General features: G+C 35.1%; 2 protein-coding genes across 6 annotated transcripts; both read left to right on the forward strand.

Annotated features, from left to right (window-relative positions):
* The first annotated feature begins 7,622 nt into the window (after positions 1-7,622).
* Positions 7,623-12,317, forward strand: PHT4;3 (phosphate transporter 4;3). 4 transcript variants are annotated; one of them, XR_015817302.1, is made up of 10 exons: positions 7,623-8,205; positions 8,753-8,979; positions 9,132-9,501; positions 9,691-9,735; positions 9,831-9,977; positions 10,291-10,428; positions 10,514-10,547; positions 10,893-11,072; positions 11,935-12,002; positions 12,079-12,317. XR_015817302.1 is itself a non-coding variant. In XM_088214216.1 (9 exons), the coding sequence occupies exons 1-9, from the start codon at positions 7,786-7,788 to the stop codon at positions 11,943-11,945; spliced, it is 1,572 nt and encodes a 523-aa protein (XP_088070342.1). In that variant the 5' UTR covers positions 7,623-7,785; the 3' UTR covers positions 11,946-12,317. The 4 variants fall into 4 exon arrangements, 2 of the variants coding, with proteins under 2 accessions (XP_088070342.1, XP_088070343.1); XR_015817303.1 differs by having other exon boundaries at positions 11,938-12,002; XM_088214216.1 differs by having other exon boundaries at positions 11,935-12,317.
* Positions 12,096-17,732, forward strand: CRCK1 (calmodulin-binding receptor-like cytoplasmic kinase 1). Of its 2 annotated transcripts, none has more exons than XM_022036019.2 (8): positions 12,096-12,233; positions 12,393-12,442; positions 13,492-13,951; positions 14,612-14,865; positions 15,224-15,392; positions 15,676-15,765; positions 16,065-16,363; positions 17,132-17,732. In XM_022036019.2, the coding sequence occupies exons 3-8, from the start codon at positions 13,732-13,734 to the stop codon at positions 17,441-17,443; spliced, it is 1,344 nt and encodes a 447-aa protein (XP_021891711.1). In that variant the 5' UTR covers positions 12,096-12,233; positions 12,393-12,442; positions 13,492-13,731; the 3' UTR covers positions 17,444-17,732. The 2 variants fall into 2 exon arrangements, with proteins under 2 accessions (XP_021891711.1, XP_088070344.1); XM_088214218.1 differs by having other exon boundaries at positions 13,683-13,951.
* Positions 17,733-17,743: the final 11 nt, after the last annotated feature.

The raw sequence follows: 17,743 nt of genomic DNA on the forward strand, positions 1-17,743 counted from the left end.
CAGCAAGTGAAATAAATAAAATGACAAAAATTCTTCCCAAATTTTCTTTAAAAATATCTAAAGCTTTATAGAGCACACTGGGAATGAAGAAAATGGAGAAAAATAATAAACTCGAGTAAAGAGAAAAGGGTAAAAAAAAATTACTAAGGTGGTATCACAACCATATGATGCAAGTAAAAATTATACATAAATAATAAACTTAAAAATAATTTGAAGTCATTACCAATCCTATTGGAAACATAATTTGGTACAAAAAATTCATAAATCTAGTAATAGATATTCTAAGGTTTTTAGATGAAATATGATACAGCTGAGAAAATAAAATCTATAATATACACATAACCACACAAAGTAAACAGTAAAATAAGAGAAAAAATAAAAAATTTAACGTAGTTGGACAAGTATGCCTACATCTACTTGTAAGATAAAAAAAACTTTATTATATGATGAAATAAAAGTACATTACCGATAAAGTTGTAAACTCTTATAAAAATAAAATATCATAATTTATTCCATAATATTATCAGATTATAGAATTAAGTCACATTAATAAGAAAAAAAAATATTAGACACACAACTACTATTGTAACTGTAGCACCCGGAAAGGAGGAAAAAAAAAAAAAAAGGGGGGGGGGGGGGGGGGGGGGGCCACGTCAGCAGCCACGTCAGCAGGCCCGGTCAGCAGTCCCGGCCAACCGGGGCCTGCCACGTGGCAAGACCGCGTCACTCCGAAAGGAGCCACGTTGGCGATCCGCGTGGGTGCGATCCGACGGCCCAGATCAATCGCGCGATCGGACGGCCCAGATTCAATCGCACGGACGGCCCAGATTCAATCAAAAATGAACGGCCCAGATTAAAACGAAATGAACGGCTGTGATCAAAAGGCAAGGGGTTATAAATAGAACCCCCACACCAGACCACAAACCCTAGCCGCCCGCCGCTCGCCGGAGAAGACGAACCAGAGGCCGACCGCCGCCACCCGCCGCCGCACCGGGGAAATTTCCGACCGCCGATCGAGGTAAATTTCATACCCTCGACTCGTTTTTCTCCGCTGTTTCCTCCTATGGCCAAATTGAGGCCGAAATCCCGGCCAAACGGTCGGAATACGCGGCCGAAACCCAGCGGCGCCGCCGCGCCCCTCTCGGTTTTTGCCTCCGACGAGGTCCTTCCCGGCCTCCGTTCGATGCAATTTTTATATCACCGTGATCACCATTCTTTTCTCTACAGGTTGACCGAAGCCGAATCACCAAAACACGAACCTCGCCGGAGAGCCGCCGTACCCGAGAGCGCCGCCGCCGGTAAGCTCCGCTTTTCCGTGATTTTTGGCCCCCCGAGGGCCCTAGGGTTGTTTTCTGACAAGGACCAATGCGAGTGTGTCCGAAAACAGCCAACCCGAGGCGACTCGCCGCCGCCAGCGGCGGCGCCGTCGCTGGAGCACGGCGGAGCCGCCGTGCCGGAGTTGCGATTTGGTCCGAAAGGGGCCCTGGGCCTAATTTGGATTTTTTTTGGAACACGTGCAGGTACTATTAGTGTGTTTCAGTTCCCCGGGAAAAATTCAGGGAAAATTAGGGACGGCCTGCAGGCGCACTGTGAATCGTATTCGGATCCCGAAAACAAGTAAGGACCCCTCACCCTATTTCCTATCACGGTATTAAAGTTCAAAATGATAAAACGGTATTTCTTGAATTAACGAATGTGTGAAATTGCTTAAGGTGGCTAATGGAGCCCGAGTCTAGTGTGATTGGTGATTTACTGTTATTTAGCCTGTTTACAGCTTTAAATGCAAAATGAGGTTTGATGTGTTCATTTTACAGATTTGTGTGCAAATACTACGTTTTTATTAATCATGGGTTGAATGACTGAAAAACTGATACTGTATGTTGTCTGTTCGGCATGAATTACTGTTTTGCTTGTTTGTATGTGAATTGATGATGCTGACTGAGGAAAAGGAAAATGAAAGATTGTGTAGACTGATAATTGTATTATGAGGGTCAGCCTAACTAGATATCCTGGGAGATGGTGGACGGACCAGGTCCGTAGGGAACCCTACCGGGATTGTGGTCTCACATGCCGGACGGGGTATGGAGATCTTATGGTTTTGGCACCCATATCGGACGGGGTATGGGGACGGCCCGTTTCACCATCATACCGGACGGGGTATTGAGGTTTATGGTTTTGGCGCCCATACCGGAGGGGGTATGGGGACGGCCCGTTTCACCCTCATACCGGACGGGGTATTGAGGTTCATGGTTTTGGCGCCCATACCGGACGGGGTATGGGGACGGCCCTGGAAACTGATTATGAATGTTAAAGGTTAACGGGTAGCGGAACCCCTATGGACCCCCACGGATACTAGTAGGCTGGTAAATGAGAAAAAAATATGTTGTACAATGATTGAATTACAAGAGGCGTGATAAGTGTTATGTTTTACAGCTTATATTATTCCATGATTATGATAATGTTATTATTTTTCTTATATTGTTTTCATAAATTCCACCGAGGTAAGTGGATGGTGAAGGTTTTCATGTTAATAAACGAGTTTATTGTAAATTATGCTCCATTGGTCTTTTTGTGTTTTTCTACCCACCTTTACCTCCGTGACGGTGAGATATCGTGATGTTCTTACTGGGCTAGTGTAGCTCACTCCTTATTTAACCATTTCAGATCAGGAAGACATGGTTCCCGAGCCCGTTCCGCAGGAGGACGACGAAGGGGATGCCTAGAGACTCTGTAGTCATACTCATAGTTTTATTTTCGAGTTTCTCTCTTAGTTAGTTTAATCTTTTATATTTTAAGTACGTTTTTTGTTTTTCGTGTAAGGGATGTTAACTGAAATTTTGATCTCGCTTCCGCATTTGATATATTTAAATACTCATTTCATTTTAATATTTCCGGGGCCGTTACAGTAACATTCCGAACTTTCATATAGAGTTCTTATTGTATACAAAATAATCTATAAGAATATTTTGCGTAATAAATTTTAAAATAATAAAATTATATATCTTGCGTATTTAGCTCAAAATATCTAATATTTACGAGACATTTATAAACTCTAAAATAAAAGTTACTACGAAATGAATAATTAATCTTAAGTATTGTTTGAATTAAAATATAAATTAAACGATCTCAAAGTAAATCTCTTACTGTTCAGAAGCAGGATTCTGATTATTCTAATATGAAAAAAATAATAATAATAAGTATGATGAACTTAACATATTCAGTAAGCATATAAGTACTAACAAATAATAAGGTAATCTATTCAAATTAGTTGAAAATATAAAACTACTGACATAGAGAATTCAAAATATATTTCTCTTTAATTTAAAAAATACGTGATATTTACACTCTAATTCATTCACCAAATCTTTTAAATTAGTTTATTCAGTAAACATTCAAATTTATTATTTCAGTATCGTAATTCAAGGCATAAATAGTTCAATAAATATCATAATTCAGTATTTAGTATTATAATTTAAGCAGTAAACAGTTCAGTAAATATTAATTCAATATTTTAATATCAATAAACTTTACATATGACTTCTTATTCATTTTTATCAGTTTATATCCTATTAAAAATAGTTTTATTGCACAATATCATTTCTATTGGTATCAATAAAAGCAATAAGGATCCATCATACAACGTGAACACGTTACAGTTTAGTTCACAGTATACAGTATACAGTTCATAATTTCACAGTACTTATCGCTTTGCCATGTCTGGCTAAAGCCGTAACCACGAGTAAGGTTCACTATAGTCACACGTCAAAAGACTACACATATATCTGTCTATCGGTGATACCGGCTAAATGAGTTTTATATGGCTTTCAATATTTATTTATTTACTTAAACTCACTAACAAATTATCTAATTTTATTTGTAATACCCAGAATTTAATTTTTAATATTCAAATTAATATATATAATTTAAATTTTATTTTTTTAATTATTATTTAATGTAAAAATGGAGAAAATTAAATGGATGATGAAATTGAAAAAAAATTTAAAAAAATGGGTGAAAATTTGAGTTCTGGATGTATTTTTGAAAAAAAATTCAGAAATTAAGGTCAAAATGTAATTTTAAAAAATTGTGATACGTAGGACGCCCAGTCAGCAGCCCCAATAAATTGGAGCATGCAGCGTGGCAAAGGACGCTGACACACAGGTGATATGCATGCCCACGATCGAACGGTCTAGATTCGTTCTCGCACGCACGGACGGTCCGGATCCGTTCCCTCCCCAGACGCGATCGGATGATCCAGATCTACTTTCTATTTAAATGCGATCGGACGGTACACATTAAATCATGATAAACGGTACAGATTAAATCACGATGAACGGTTCAGATTCACTCCCTATTTAATCGTGATCGGACGGTTCAGATCAAACGTAATGGACAGTTCATATTAAAAGGGGACGTATATAAATAACTCTCTTCACACCAAACCCTAACCCTAGTCGCTATACACCCCCCGCCGAAGAAAAAGAGCCAGTCACTGGGAAGGAAGCCGCCCGCCGCCCCCCATCGCGCTGGAGCCACTTCCAACCGCTAAAAGAAGTAAAAAAAAAATTTTACTCAAAATTCGATTTTAAACATTCCATGGCCAAATCAGAGCAAAAGGACTGACGAATTGACTGAAAATCACGAGCAAAGTCTGGCGATGCTACTGTGAGAAATTGTAAAAACCACATCTGACGAGGTCTTTTTCGATTCCCGTTATGTGTAATTCTTCCACCATTATAATTACCGTTTCCTTCTCTACAGATCGACCGAAGCAAAACACCCAATCGCAAAGGTAAGCCAGCAGAGCCACCGCGCCGGAGAACTCCACTGCTAGTAACTTTCGATTTTTTAATTTTTTGGGCCAACCAAAACTCCTTAATGTATTTTTTCACAGGAATTGATACAAAAACCGGCTGAATTTGATCAAAATTGATCGAAAACAGCCGACCCAAGGCAAACCACTGTTGCGGGCGGCGGTGTCGTCGTTGGAGCGCGACGGTCGGAGTTCCGAAGTTCTGGAATTGGCCAAAAAGAGTTTCTAATGCTGATTTTATATTTATAGGTACTTGAAGTGTGTTTTAATTCCCGAAGAAAAATTTAGGGAATCTAGGGACCGCCAGTAGGCGCAACAAAACATTTAGCATTTCGGACATCAATTTGAGTAAGAATCCCGCACCTTATTCTCTGTTATAGAATTGAAATCTAATTAAAAATAATACGGTATTTTGTATAATTTAAAAAATATCCATAATTAATTACAAGTTACTAATGGAGTCAGAACCATAAGTTATTCACTGTTGGTCGTGTTAATTGATTTTATAATTTAAATGCATGATGATACCTGATTGATTGATTTTATAGTTTTGAATGCACGTGTTGCTTTCCTTATGTGATTACAGTTAAATTGGAAAACTGTGATGCGATTGTATTCCTTTGATGTATGTTTTGTTTATTTTATATGATCACGGTTGAATTGAAAAACTTAAAATTAAAGGTAAATGGAAAATTGTTTGATTAAGTGAATGGATGAAGCAACAACATTACTAGATATATTGAGAGATGGTGGACAAACCGGATACATAGGGAACCCTATCATAAACATTGTCTCATACCATACGGGGTATCGACGTTTGGTAATTTGGCATTCATACCGGACAAGATATGAGGACGACCCATTTCACCCTCATACCGGATGAGATATTGAAATTTGATAATTTAGCGTTCATACCGGATGGGGTGTCGAGATTTAGTAATTTGACGCTCATACCGGACGAGATATGGAGACGACCTGTTAATTAAAAATGTTAAAGGAAATGGTTCACGTGTAGTGGGGACATCCCTATGAACTCCCATAGATACTAATAGGCTGATAAAATAAAAAATTGTTATTCCTACCGATTGCATATGAAATTATGATATATATCATGTATTGACTCTATAGGTTGCTTTTGTAAATCTCGTTACGGTAAGTAGATGATAAATGATTTTATTTATGATAAACGAATTTGCTTAATTAAGAGCTCCATTAGTTATTTTTATGATTTCTATCAACCTTTATTTTTATTTCGGTGAGTAGCGTGATATTTTTACTAGACTAGTATAACTCATTCTTTCATTAACCATTTCAGATCAAGAGGACCAGGATTCAGAGCCCGATCCACAAAAGAGTTGCGAATATGACGTTCAATTTGTTTACTTTTAATTTATTTATTTGATTATTAATTATTTTTTTAGAATGGTTATTCTCCTAAACTCTATTTGGTACTTTCAGTTATCATGTAAAGAATGTAAACCCTAACTATTTATTTTTGCTTCCGTACTAAATTTATAATTTATTTCATTTGAAATTTTCGGAGTCATTACATTGTGAATAGTTCACTACCCGAACTTCTTCAAAAGCTAGTGAAGATCATTATAAGGTGTTCAGTTGTTTATTTTTCGTTTATTTTATTGATTTTTGTTTGTTCTTTTAGAAATGACATTTTCATATTCCTATTAGGTATTTTAAACTATTGTGTAATGAATGTAAACCCTAACTCTATTATTTCACTTCCGTATTCAATTTATAATTTTATTTCCTTTTAAATTATGGGCGTTACATTATATATATATGCATTTATATATTCAATTAAATTCATGTACTTATATTTTTAATTATATATATATATATATAATTCATTTAATTAGATCGATTTTATTGTATCTATATATATTTATGTGTTTAATTATACACATGCATAAATTTATATATTTATGTATGTATTTATATATTTAATTATATATAAATATATGTTTGTAATATTTTAATTATAAATATACATGTATGTAGTATTTTAATTAGATATATATTTAACTAAATATATTTATATATCTTTATATTTAACACTATATATTTTTTATTTTTTATTTATTATTATATACAATTAAACATGAACAAAATAGATAATTTATTTAAATATAAAACTATAACATATTTTTAATACAAATAAAAATAAGTATTACTATCAGACATTAATAGATCATTATCTAAATATGATTAAATTTAAATATTAATAAATCTTACACACAATGAATCGTAACAAACATTAATGAATCATCATACAATTCATCTGATCAGCCCATTAAACTTACGGTGCTACACCTATTGCATTATAAATAACTAATAATGGAATATGCATGCAAAAATAATAATAATAATAATTTATTAATGATGCACGTATGGATTTATTACACAAATATGCTTACAAATCACAGAGGAATGGAGAATAAAAAATACATAAAAAATAAAAAAAAATAATAAAAGTAGATTTGAAATTCTCCTGGAAAGCTCTTGTCGAAGTTCCTTCAAAAGCCCCACTGTATCCCCCATTAACGAAATATCATTTACCATAATGATTTAAAGCATTTCATGATTAACTAATCTCAATCTTTCTTCATTTGATTAATATGTAAGTTACTAAAATAATAGATAATTAAAGCCTTAAAACAAGAGATAATTAACTAATCTTTTTTAATTAAGTTAGGGCCTTTTTTTTGGGCTTAATTGAGAAGGGCGGTCAATAAGTAACTCAAGCCCAAAACGAACAGACCACAACATAAAACGACAAGACCAATTTCCGTTCTAATTCTCAAAGCTTTGCTAAATTTACGGATAATACCGCCGCCATTTCTCTCTGTACGTAAGGGCAGTACAAGACATTTCGTGCGCCAATGGCGTATAAACCAGGCCGTTGGTTTTCACAGTTGCCCCGGACTCGGTCGACTTAGTTCAAGTTTATCATCAACATGAGCTCCTCACTGTCCGTGAACCGACCAATTCGGATTTTCGCTCCTCAGGTCTATCAAAATACCAGAATCACTGACTCAAGAACAGCTCAACTTCAGCTAGGTGCATGTTTCGCCTTGCAGAAACCCCTAGGGTTTCCTTCCGGGACGAGAGGTGTAGGAATTGGAGGCTCGGCCGGGTTCCGGGCGAGTCAGTCTCGCCGAGTTAGGGTTTTGTCGAACGACGCTCGGTTACCGGAGGAGGGTGATGTTCAGACTGCGAGTTTCGCGGAGTTCATTACGTCTGAGCGGGTGAAGGTGGTGGCGATGGTGGCTTTGGCGCTGGCTCTATGCAATGCGGACCGCGTGGTGATGTCGGTGGCGATCGTGCCGTTGTCTCTGGCGCACGGGTGGAGCAGGTCGTTCTCTGGTATTGTTCAGGTGGTTACTCTGGTTTCCTTCTTAATTTGAATTGTCGCTTTCAAGATCTTTTCCTTCCATTTTTACCAAAACTTTGTTGGGTTGTAAATCGTTATAGTTGGTTTTTGAGGAGGAATGAACCTGAAACCTATGATTTTAAACTTTTCCATAACTAGCTCAATCTATTATTTTAGGGTGGTATTATATTTATATGTTCAAATTTAAAAATCTCATCCCCTCTTATTATTTGATTATTCATTCTTCCATCCATTATAGTTGTGCAGAGCCCATCAATCTCCATCCGGTATGCACCTTACTTCCGGGCCTCTGTGCTTTTCGGTTTATCTTCTTACACGTGAAAGAATGTGTTTACATATAACTAATAGATTATGTTCTCTCATATCAGCTTAAGATTTCAAGAATTGAACTGATAAAACATTCCATAAATTTGATGTGTGTGTAACTGTATATAAACTTATAGTGGCCAATGATAATGGTCTCTTTTCATGGACTGAAAATGAAAGCTGTCTTTAGTTGCATCTAACTTTACCATAAATATTTGTGGCAGTCATCATTCCTTTGGGGATACCTTGTCTCGCCGATAGCTGGAGGAACTTTAGTGGACCATTATGGTGGTAAGATAGTCATGGCATATGGTGTGGCTTTATGGTCACTAGCGACCTTTTTAACACCATGGGCTGCTGAAACTTCCATATGGGCGCTACTTGTTGCGAGAGCCATGCTTGGAATTGCTGAAGGCGTGGCTCTTCCTTGCATGAACAACATGGTAGCAAGGTATTGGTGGTCTGCTCAATGTACTGTTTGATAAATGGTGATGGTCAATGTAAAAAAGGGTGATACTAAGCACCTTTCTTCCGGTACAAATTTTCTAGAAATAATATGTTGAAGCTATGTTTTTCAAGAAACTATAGAAAACTTTTTTTTAGATGGTTTCCTCAGACAGAACGTGCAAGAGCTGTTGGAATTGCAATGGCTGGATTTCAGCTTGGAAATGCAGTAGGATTGATGCTGTCTCCTATTCTCATGTCTCATGGTGGTATATTCGGACCATTTGTCATCTTTGGATTATCTGGATTTCTTTGGTTTGTTGTATGGTTATCAGCAATATCAAGCAGTCCCGATAGGCATTCCCAGATCTCAAAATTTGAATTAGAATACATAACCAACAAGCACCAGAAATACTTTGCAGTGGGGAATAATAACCAAAAGAGAACCAAAATGATCCCACCCTTCAGGTGCTTGCTCTCTAGAATGCCAACATGGTCCCTAATTGTTGCAAATGCAATGCACAGCTGGGTAATCCATATGCATCTTTTACTAGTAGTTATTTTATAATGAAGAGATGATACCTTAAAATACGAAAAAAATGATAAAGTAGTATGCACGTGACTTATTAATGTTAACCTTTTCTATGAATGCTGTCTCCATATCTGCTGATTACATCTGTTGACCTAAACTATTCACTGATTAAGAACTCTTCTGCAGGGCTTTTTTGTTATTCTTTCATGGATGCCTATTTACTTCAACTCGGTAAGGCCTTATGCATAGATGTAACCTGCGTTCCTTTGTGTTCCACAAACACCTACTACTGGACTGAGATACAAATTAAGAGTCATCTTCTGCAGATCTATCATGTGGACCTAAGAAAAGCAGCATGGTTTAGTGCTGTTCCATGGAGTGTGATGGCATTTGCTGGATATTTTGCTGGTTTGTGGTCAGACATGCTGATACGGGGTGGCATGAGTGTCACTTTGACTCGCAAGATCATGCAGGTGTTATATTGCTCTGTGATCAGTGTAGATTGAGACATTCACCCTTTGCTCATATGTTATTTTTTAGAAAATTTGATATTCCTGCAACAAAAGGTCAAAACATAAATTTATTCTCTGTCTATTTTGAATGGTAGTAACTCTTCTGATTTGCAAAAGCTAAACTATATTCTTTTATCTGAATTTAGTAGGTTGGAACTTGTTTGTACATTATATTGTTCCTGTATACTGTATTTTGATTGTCTGCTGGTATTACTTTAGATTCTTTTGTTCATTGAGTTACATTCTAAGCATCTAATCTGTTCCTTCTGGACAGTCAATTGGTTTTGTTGGTGCAGGGGTTGCTCTTATTGGTTTGACAGCATCAAAAAATCCTATAATTGCATCTGCTTGGCTCAGTTTGGCAGTTGGACTAAAATCATTCAGTCATTCCGGGTTTCTTGTCAATCTTCAGGTATGGTAAATCTAGGAGTTGAATCATAAGCTGGATTTACAGTGTTACTTCCCTCTAACTGATTTTTGTTTCTTTCTATTACCAGGAGATTGCTCCGCAATATTCTGGTGTTTTACATGGTACAGAAATTCCTTTTTCTTCATCCTTCTAAATTTTTTTTAACCTGATTTTTTCATATGAGAAAGGTTGTCACATGACAACCGTTGGTAATAATGTTAAGCGGTGAAAAATCTACCTTGAAGTCATTTAGCAGATATTTGGATTGTGATATGATGTCACCATCTGTTTAAGTGCTTGTTCTTTTCTTTTTTATAAGCAATATTATATTAATTTGTCTTTAAATATGAGTCAACAAGGAGTCGAAAAATGTACAAAGCATTTCTTTGACACAAAGCATAAGGAAACATAATTTGGAGATCCTCTAATTTGCCATGGTATGATAGTGTGTTCCCCTTTTGTTTTAGGGATATCAAATACTGCTGGAACACTGGCTGCTATAGTGGGAACAGTTGGAGCAGGTTTCTTCGTGGAAATGGTGGGATCCTTCCAAGGATTTCTGTTGCTGACATCTCTCCTTTATTTCCTTTCTGCTCTATTCTACATCATCTTTTCAACTGGAGAGAGGGTGAATTTCGATGAAACTGGTAAGTCAACCTTTATTGTGAAGATGTTTTGATATCGCCATCAAGATGCTTTGATATTGCTCTCTTTTATTCCTTTTCTGGTGGCTGCCCCCACCCAAAATCTCCCAACTTATCCCATCATCTGGCGCTGAGCTCCTTAATTATATCTTATAAAAGTGAAGATATATTCCTTTACCCTTTACCCTAAAGGTCCACTCAGAAAGTGGCATGATATCCTGCACCTCTAAACTCGTTACTTGGTTATTGAAGAATAAGTTAGTAAATGGTATTATACTCGTCAATGGGAGATGCTGCCCTTGGCAAAGACCGACTTGCGCAACTTACCAATTTTTTTTATTTATAAAATCTTTCTATTTAATATACAGGATGTTAATATTCAATATATAATGTCTTGGCTTTATTCTAAAGTGACACTTTCTGTAACTATCTTTACAAAACAACTAACAGTTTCTCATTAAAAGTATTTTTTAACTCTCAACAGCTAATGTAACAGTACTTTTAAATTTATTACAGAAGTTTCAGCCGCTCCCAAACACATCTTTAATATAGTGCTGGAGCTTGAGATCCTAAGTTGAGCCTCTTTTTCTGTAAATTTATTGTGTATGTAGTTATCCATGGAGGGAATACAAATGCCTTCTGTCGCCTACTTTGCTCAGTTACAATTCTAAGTGTGAGTGGAGGGAGTGTTAACGTACCATATAAATTATGTCATTTCTTACACTTACTGGAACAGCTGATTATAACTTAATATTTAGTAGACTGATTATTTTGTGTGACATTATATTGATTCTACATCGTTGAGCAGCTCTATAAGCAATCTGTCGCTATGATTAACTTTACTGCATGAATTCTCTCTCTGCAGCAGTTTCATGAGTTTCAATTGTTCTTGCGCCTGCTATTTCGACCGCCTCACAGAAATATGCTAGTGATGTGAGTAAAGCTAAAGCAACAATAATATTTATATCATTTGTGATTGGGAGTTAACTTCCCATGAGGTATTGTACAGAGTCCAAGAAATTGGAGGAGGCATAGTGTGGCTGAGAACATCTTAGTATAGGGCACTGAAATATTGTATAAAAGGGCATTTTTGCCTTCCCTGGATTGTATATATTGCAACTGGAACCTGGAGAAGAAGCAGATTGGTCCAGAATTACCCAGAATGTAGGGCCTTGGAATTCTTGTATAAATTAATAACATCATTTTCACTTTTTTCTTTCAATAAAATTTCATTTTAATATTTTTCCACTGGATGAAATCAGAGGAGAAATGTAGAGAAAGGTGATTTTTAGCATCCTCATGTATCAAAGATCTGTTTTCCAGGTACACCATTAACAAGGATTGTTGTCAAATTTGCAACAGCTTGTGTAAAGGTATGTTTGAAATGTTCAACATATTATTAGTTCCCTTGTTTAGTTATTTCTTAAAAAATATACTTTTGACTACATATATATATATATATATCATAATAAATCTTTAAGACAATTTTTTTATCACATATTGACATCATAGTGAAGTAATTAATTCTTGAAATGAACAATGAAGGAATGGATGGTACAGATGATAAAATGTAAGATAGTTACACGTGTGTATATAAATTGAATTCTAAACGTCAAGGTCTTAGTATTACTTTAAGTCATAGGGTGATGTAAAATATTGGAGTAGTTGGTATTTAAAGCTTTGATAAATAAGAGCTTGAGGCCATCACGTTTACAAATTTTTGCGTGATGAACATGCTATTTTTTTTTTTTATTCTATTTTGATTTTGAAAATGTCATAGATTCAATTTATACCATGAATTGTAAATATTAATTTTTTAATTATTAGATATCTATATACTCTTGTAGTTTTTAAAATTTAAATTATTATTTTTGTTCTTCAATTGTTCACTTTTTTACAATTAGGTGTTAAGAATTTTTTTGGTTATAATTTTGGTTTTTAAATTTGTAAAATTTTGATTTTAAGATATTTTAATACAAATATGAATTTTTTTTTTTGTTTTGACAATATTTTATTTTTTAATAAAATTTAAAAGTTATAAGAATTGAAGATTAATCTTAAGAAAAATAATTAATTATTTATATATATTTTTATTTTTAATTGTAAATAGAAATCACAAAAAGTTATTTTTTTATTATATAACTAATAATTTTTATTATTTCTATAAAAAAATTAATTAAAAAATAATTTTTGTTAATTCAATAATTAAATTATAAAGGAAAAGAACCCTATAACAAAATTGTAACATATTATCCATACGAAGAGTAGGGTTTGATTTTAAAATTTTAATTGACAAACACAGAAAGTTATATTGTTACGTTAAAAATATTTTTCCAGTTCTAAAATTTATATTCATATATAAAAACATGTCTTTTTATTCTCTTCAAACTCCGGCCATTTATATATGTATAAGGCTATCTAGGTTGCAAAGACAAAACACGGTTTACCTGGTTTTGTGAAGTCAAACCGTGGCCTTAGTAATCTTCACACAAGCAAGCAGAGTTGAATTGGTCTGACAAGAAACAATCAAGAAACAAATGAAGCAACAGACAAACATCATCAGTCCCTTAAAAGAAATTTATTGACATGAAGAAACTATCAAACTTCAATCAGGTCTACCCAGGAGCAAAAGAGGTCAGAACAACTCGTTTTCCATTACAGAATGCCAAGAGAGCCAGAACCCAGATCAGATTATGCACTGACCGCCATAAGAACCAGACGGAACAATCACAGAGCTAAGCCTGGTCTCAAGTTTTTCAAAGCTGCTGCTAAGAAAGTTGCTGCATTTTTCACTTTTTCTCTCGGTCAGAGCAAGCCGTCCACAAAAGATGCTGTTCTTACTTATGCCAACACAATCACCAGTCAAACCAGAGGATCTTCCTGTAAGTAACTGGCTTTGATTTCTTTTTTTCCGTTTCTGTTGAAAGTTCTATGGAATTTCAGAATTCAGAGAATGGTAGGATATGAGTCTCCTGTGAGCCTTTTTACTGGTTGATTATATGAATTTAGACTTTAGATATATATACCTGTTTGATTATCCATTCTCCATAAGTGGTAACTAGATATTCCAGTAATTCCCAGTTTTTAAAATGATAATTCTCAATTGAGCAAACTGTATAAGTTGAAGGAAGTTCCCAAATAAGGCTTCCGGTTAAGGGCGTTCCATAAGATTACACAACAACTTACATGAACTCATCCATCAATATTTTTTTAATATTAAAAATCCCTATAAATGATCAACGGCATCCAAAGCCATAGTTTTAAATCTTTTTAAAAAATCACAAGTTCTCAATTAAATGATAGTTCATAATTCTTAAAACTGATGAAAAATGAACTAGAACCCATCATGAGTCTCTGTATGCTGTTTACTGGGTCGATTATATGAATTCTTAATGATAGTTCATTAATTCTTAAATCTTCATTAGTCATGCCAATGAATTTTAGTCCTCAAAATCGTTGTTACTTGATCAGAAAATAGTTTTAAAGGCTTTGAGATTTTAGAAAGGTAAAAGCAAATGCAGTTTTTTCCATATGATTTGCAGTTTCATCAAATCATTCGACTGGAAGCAGCTATACCCAGAAGTCAGGAAAATTGAGGTCCTCCGGTTCGCTTTATAGTTCTAATAACAATTCTAGAAGTGAACAGAATGGGATAGTTATTTTCTCGTTTCAAGAGATTCAGAAAGCAACTGGGAATTTCTCTCTGGCAAATAAAATTGGAGAGGGGAGATTTGGGACAGTGTACAAAGGAAGGCTTAATAATGGATCTATGGTTGCTGTAAAGCGAGCTAAAAGGGTAAACTGTTAATCTCTATGATATCTGCAAATTTTTTTTCTCATTTTTGTATAATATTATAAAACTCCTTTCTTAACCAATCATGTTGACTGCAAATTAAATTGAACGTGGAATTAGAAGACGATAACATTTTTTTCAAGTTATTAATTATTCTTTCTAATCCTCCAAGCAGCAAGTGCAACAAAATCTTGTTTGATTCTATCCTAAGGAAAATCTTGTTTTATCCTATGTTATTCTCATACTATCGCGTGATATCTTGTATATAATTTTTTGTACTACCAACAAATGATACGATAATAATATTGTAAAAAGTAAGAAACTGTGTGGACATGCCTAATGACTTGAAATTTGGTGACAGAACAACAATGGGAAGTGCTTTTCTCAGGAATTCAAGAATGAGATATTTACATTGTCCAAGATCGAGCATCTAAATTTGGTGAGGTTATTCGGGTTTCTGGAGCACAAAGATGAACAGATTCTTTTGGTTGAATTTGTTGGCAATGGAACTTTGCGAGAACATCTGGATAGTAAGTGAAGTGAATAGTATTTTCGAAGATGAGAGTAGACTGTTCTGTTTTTCTCTTTTATTTCTGGGCATTTCTCCTTTTCGTAATATAAAAACTATGACATTAGAACTGTAATTTCCTACTGAAAGTAAGAGAAAACAAAAGATTCCAGTTCATTTAATTGCTTCAATGGCTAAAGAGCGGAAGATGGAGAAAAGGCTCAGTAGAGTAGCTTTGTGCACCTTTAGGTTAATGTTGGTTTGGAGCTTTGGATTCTGGTTCAATTAGTTATTTCTTGCTGCAGATGTTCGAGGAAATGGACTTGAAATGGCAGAACGTCTGGATGTTGCCATTGATGTAGCTCATGCCATCACCTACCTTCACATGTACACAGGTTTTTACATGAAGCTTTCCCAATTTAATTTGGCTCTTGGCATCTATGTTCAAATTAACAGATTCTTCTTCGTATGGCAATTCACAGACGGTTTCATGCTGTAACCTGTATGAATCTTGAGGTTCGATAACAAGTAGAGAACATCTCATATTTATAATGGTCCTCTACTCTAACATGTCAATGAGATCCGAGTCAATTTATTCATAAGTTTTGCAAGGCTAAACCTGAAGAAGCTAGTTTAACATGATTCATTATAATCGGTATTTCCAAAAGCTAAGAGTTCTCTGGTTCACTTGCAGATCCTCCGATAATCCACAGAGACATAAAAGCATCAAACGTCCTCATCACAGAGAAACTCCGGGCAAAAGTGGCAGATTTTGGCTTTGCACGGATGGCTGTGGAAGATCCTAGTGCAACTCATATTTCAACACAAATCAAAGGGTCAGTTGGCTATGTGGATCCTGAATACATGAGGACGTATCAACTCACTGAAAAGAGCGATGTCTACTCCTTCGGTGTCTTGCTTGTGGAGCTAATGAGCGGAAGACGCCCTATTGAACCAAAGAAGCAACTGAAAGAGAGGGTAACTGTTAGATGGGTAAGTATCAAAACATCCCCAGAATGCAAAACTGCTGCTACTGCTGAAATTTGCATCCTGTGTAAATCAAATAGGCCCAAAAATTCCATGCATATAAATTACCTTTAAAGTCAAGCATGATACTAGTTGGTATTTCTGCAATACAAGAATCTAAAATAGAAGCCCGCCCTCTAATATATTGAGGAAGGAGTTATTTTTTTTAGAACTGTTATTACTGTTATTTTGTAGATTTAAATGTAATTCAGGAGAGATGCATTTTCTTTTAAATAAAAAGTGTGAAGTATATTGTTATAAGTACCAAGGGAGTGCTGCCCATGTACAGATCAAATTATCTACAAAGTTAGTTAAATCTTCCATAAAATAAAGAAGATGACCCAGTAATAAAAAAACCAAGAGAGTGGAACCATCTATTCTTTAGAATATCAAAATCATCAACATCTTCAACCCTATCAAAAGCTCTCTTATTCCTCTCATTCCCCACCATTCAAAATATGGTTAAAGAGATAATCTTCACTTGCTCCCTACGATCACAAAATGCCCCTTTTAAGTCCGAATTTCATCCCTCACTGAACCTGTCTTGACCCAACTGATAATGAGAAGAGAAATGCATTATAGCTTTAGGATTCTTTCATAGTTGGGGCATGTGATCTTCTTAATTGAATTACATAAATTCTTGTCTTTTTTACTTATTTTTTTTAAAAAATGCTTGCGTAATTTTCATCTTGAACAACATCAAGTGTCATATATCGTAACACATATATCACGCAGGCATTGCAAAAGTTAAAAGAAGGAGATGCTATATTCTTGATGGATCCAATGATGAAGAGAAGTCCAGCATCAAACAAGGCAATGGAAAGGGTGCTTAAACTGGCTCACCAGTGTCTCGCACCAGTGAGACACTCAAGGCCTTCGATGAAAAAATGTGGCGAAGTGTTATGGGGAATCCGGAAAGAGTTCAGAGAAAACACCTTCTCGGCTTCTCAGCACTCCGCAAATTTTGTCATGAAAGATGCAAAGAATGAGAGGAAGGTATTATTTGGGATTCAAGATGGTGATAGCCATGACTTCATTTCTGCATAAAGCATATTACTTCTGGAATTTCATTTGAGTGAGGTACTTACATGTAGTACAAGTCTCAATTTGATCATCCATATATAATTCTTGATGAGAGATTGATTAATCTTGTTAGTTGTACAACTAAAGATAATGTTGTATTCACTTTCTATATTTGGAAAAAATCATGGGTGATTTTTGAGTTTTGTATATAATTTTTTTTTTATTTTGTATAGTGTATTTTTAAAGAAATTTGTTATTTCTGCCAAACTAGTAATAGTATTTGAGTCACCCATTAGGGTGCATGTGTTATGTACTTCTCTTGTT

This window comes from Carica papaya, chromosome 2, assembly GCF_054855325.1.
Source record: "Carica papaya isolate Zhongbai chromosome 2, ASM5485532v1, whole genome shotgun sequence".
NCBI classification, from domain to species: Eukaryota; Viridiplantae; Streptophyta; class Magnoliopsida; order Brassicales; family Caricaceae; genus Carica; species Carica papaya.

Excerpts from the sequence above, each read along its gene's own strand:
- CRCK1 (XM_022036019.2), top strand. The coding sequence starts at position 13,732 with ATGCCAAGAGAGCCAGAACCCAGATCAGATTATGCACTGACCGCCATA. Across the intron at positions 13,952-14,611 it reads TCAAACCAGAGGATCTTCCT|TTTCATCAAATCATTCGACT; the intron begins GTAAGTAACTGG and ends TATGATTTGCAG. Across the intron at positions 16,364-17,131 it reads AGAGGGTAACTGTTAGATGG|GCATTGCAAAAGTTAAAAGA; the intron begins GTAAGTATCAAA and ends TATATCACGCAG.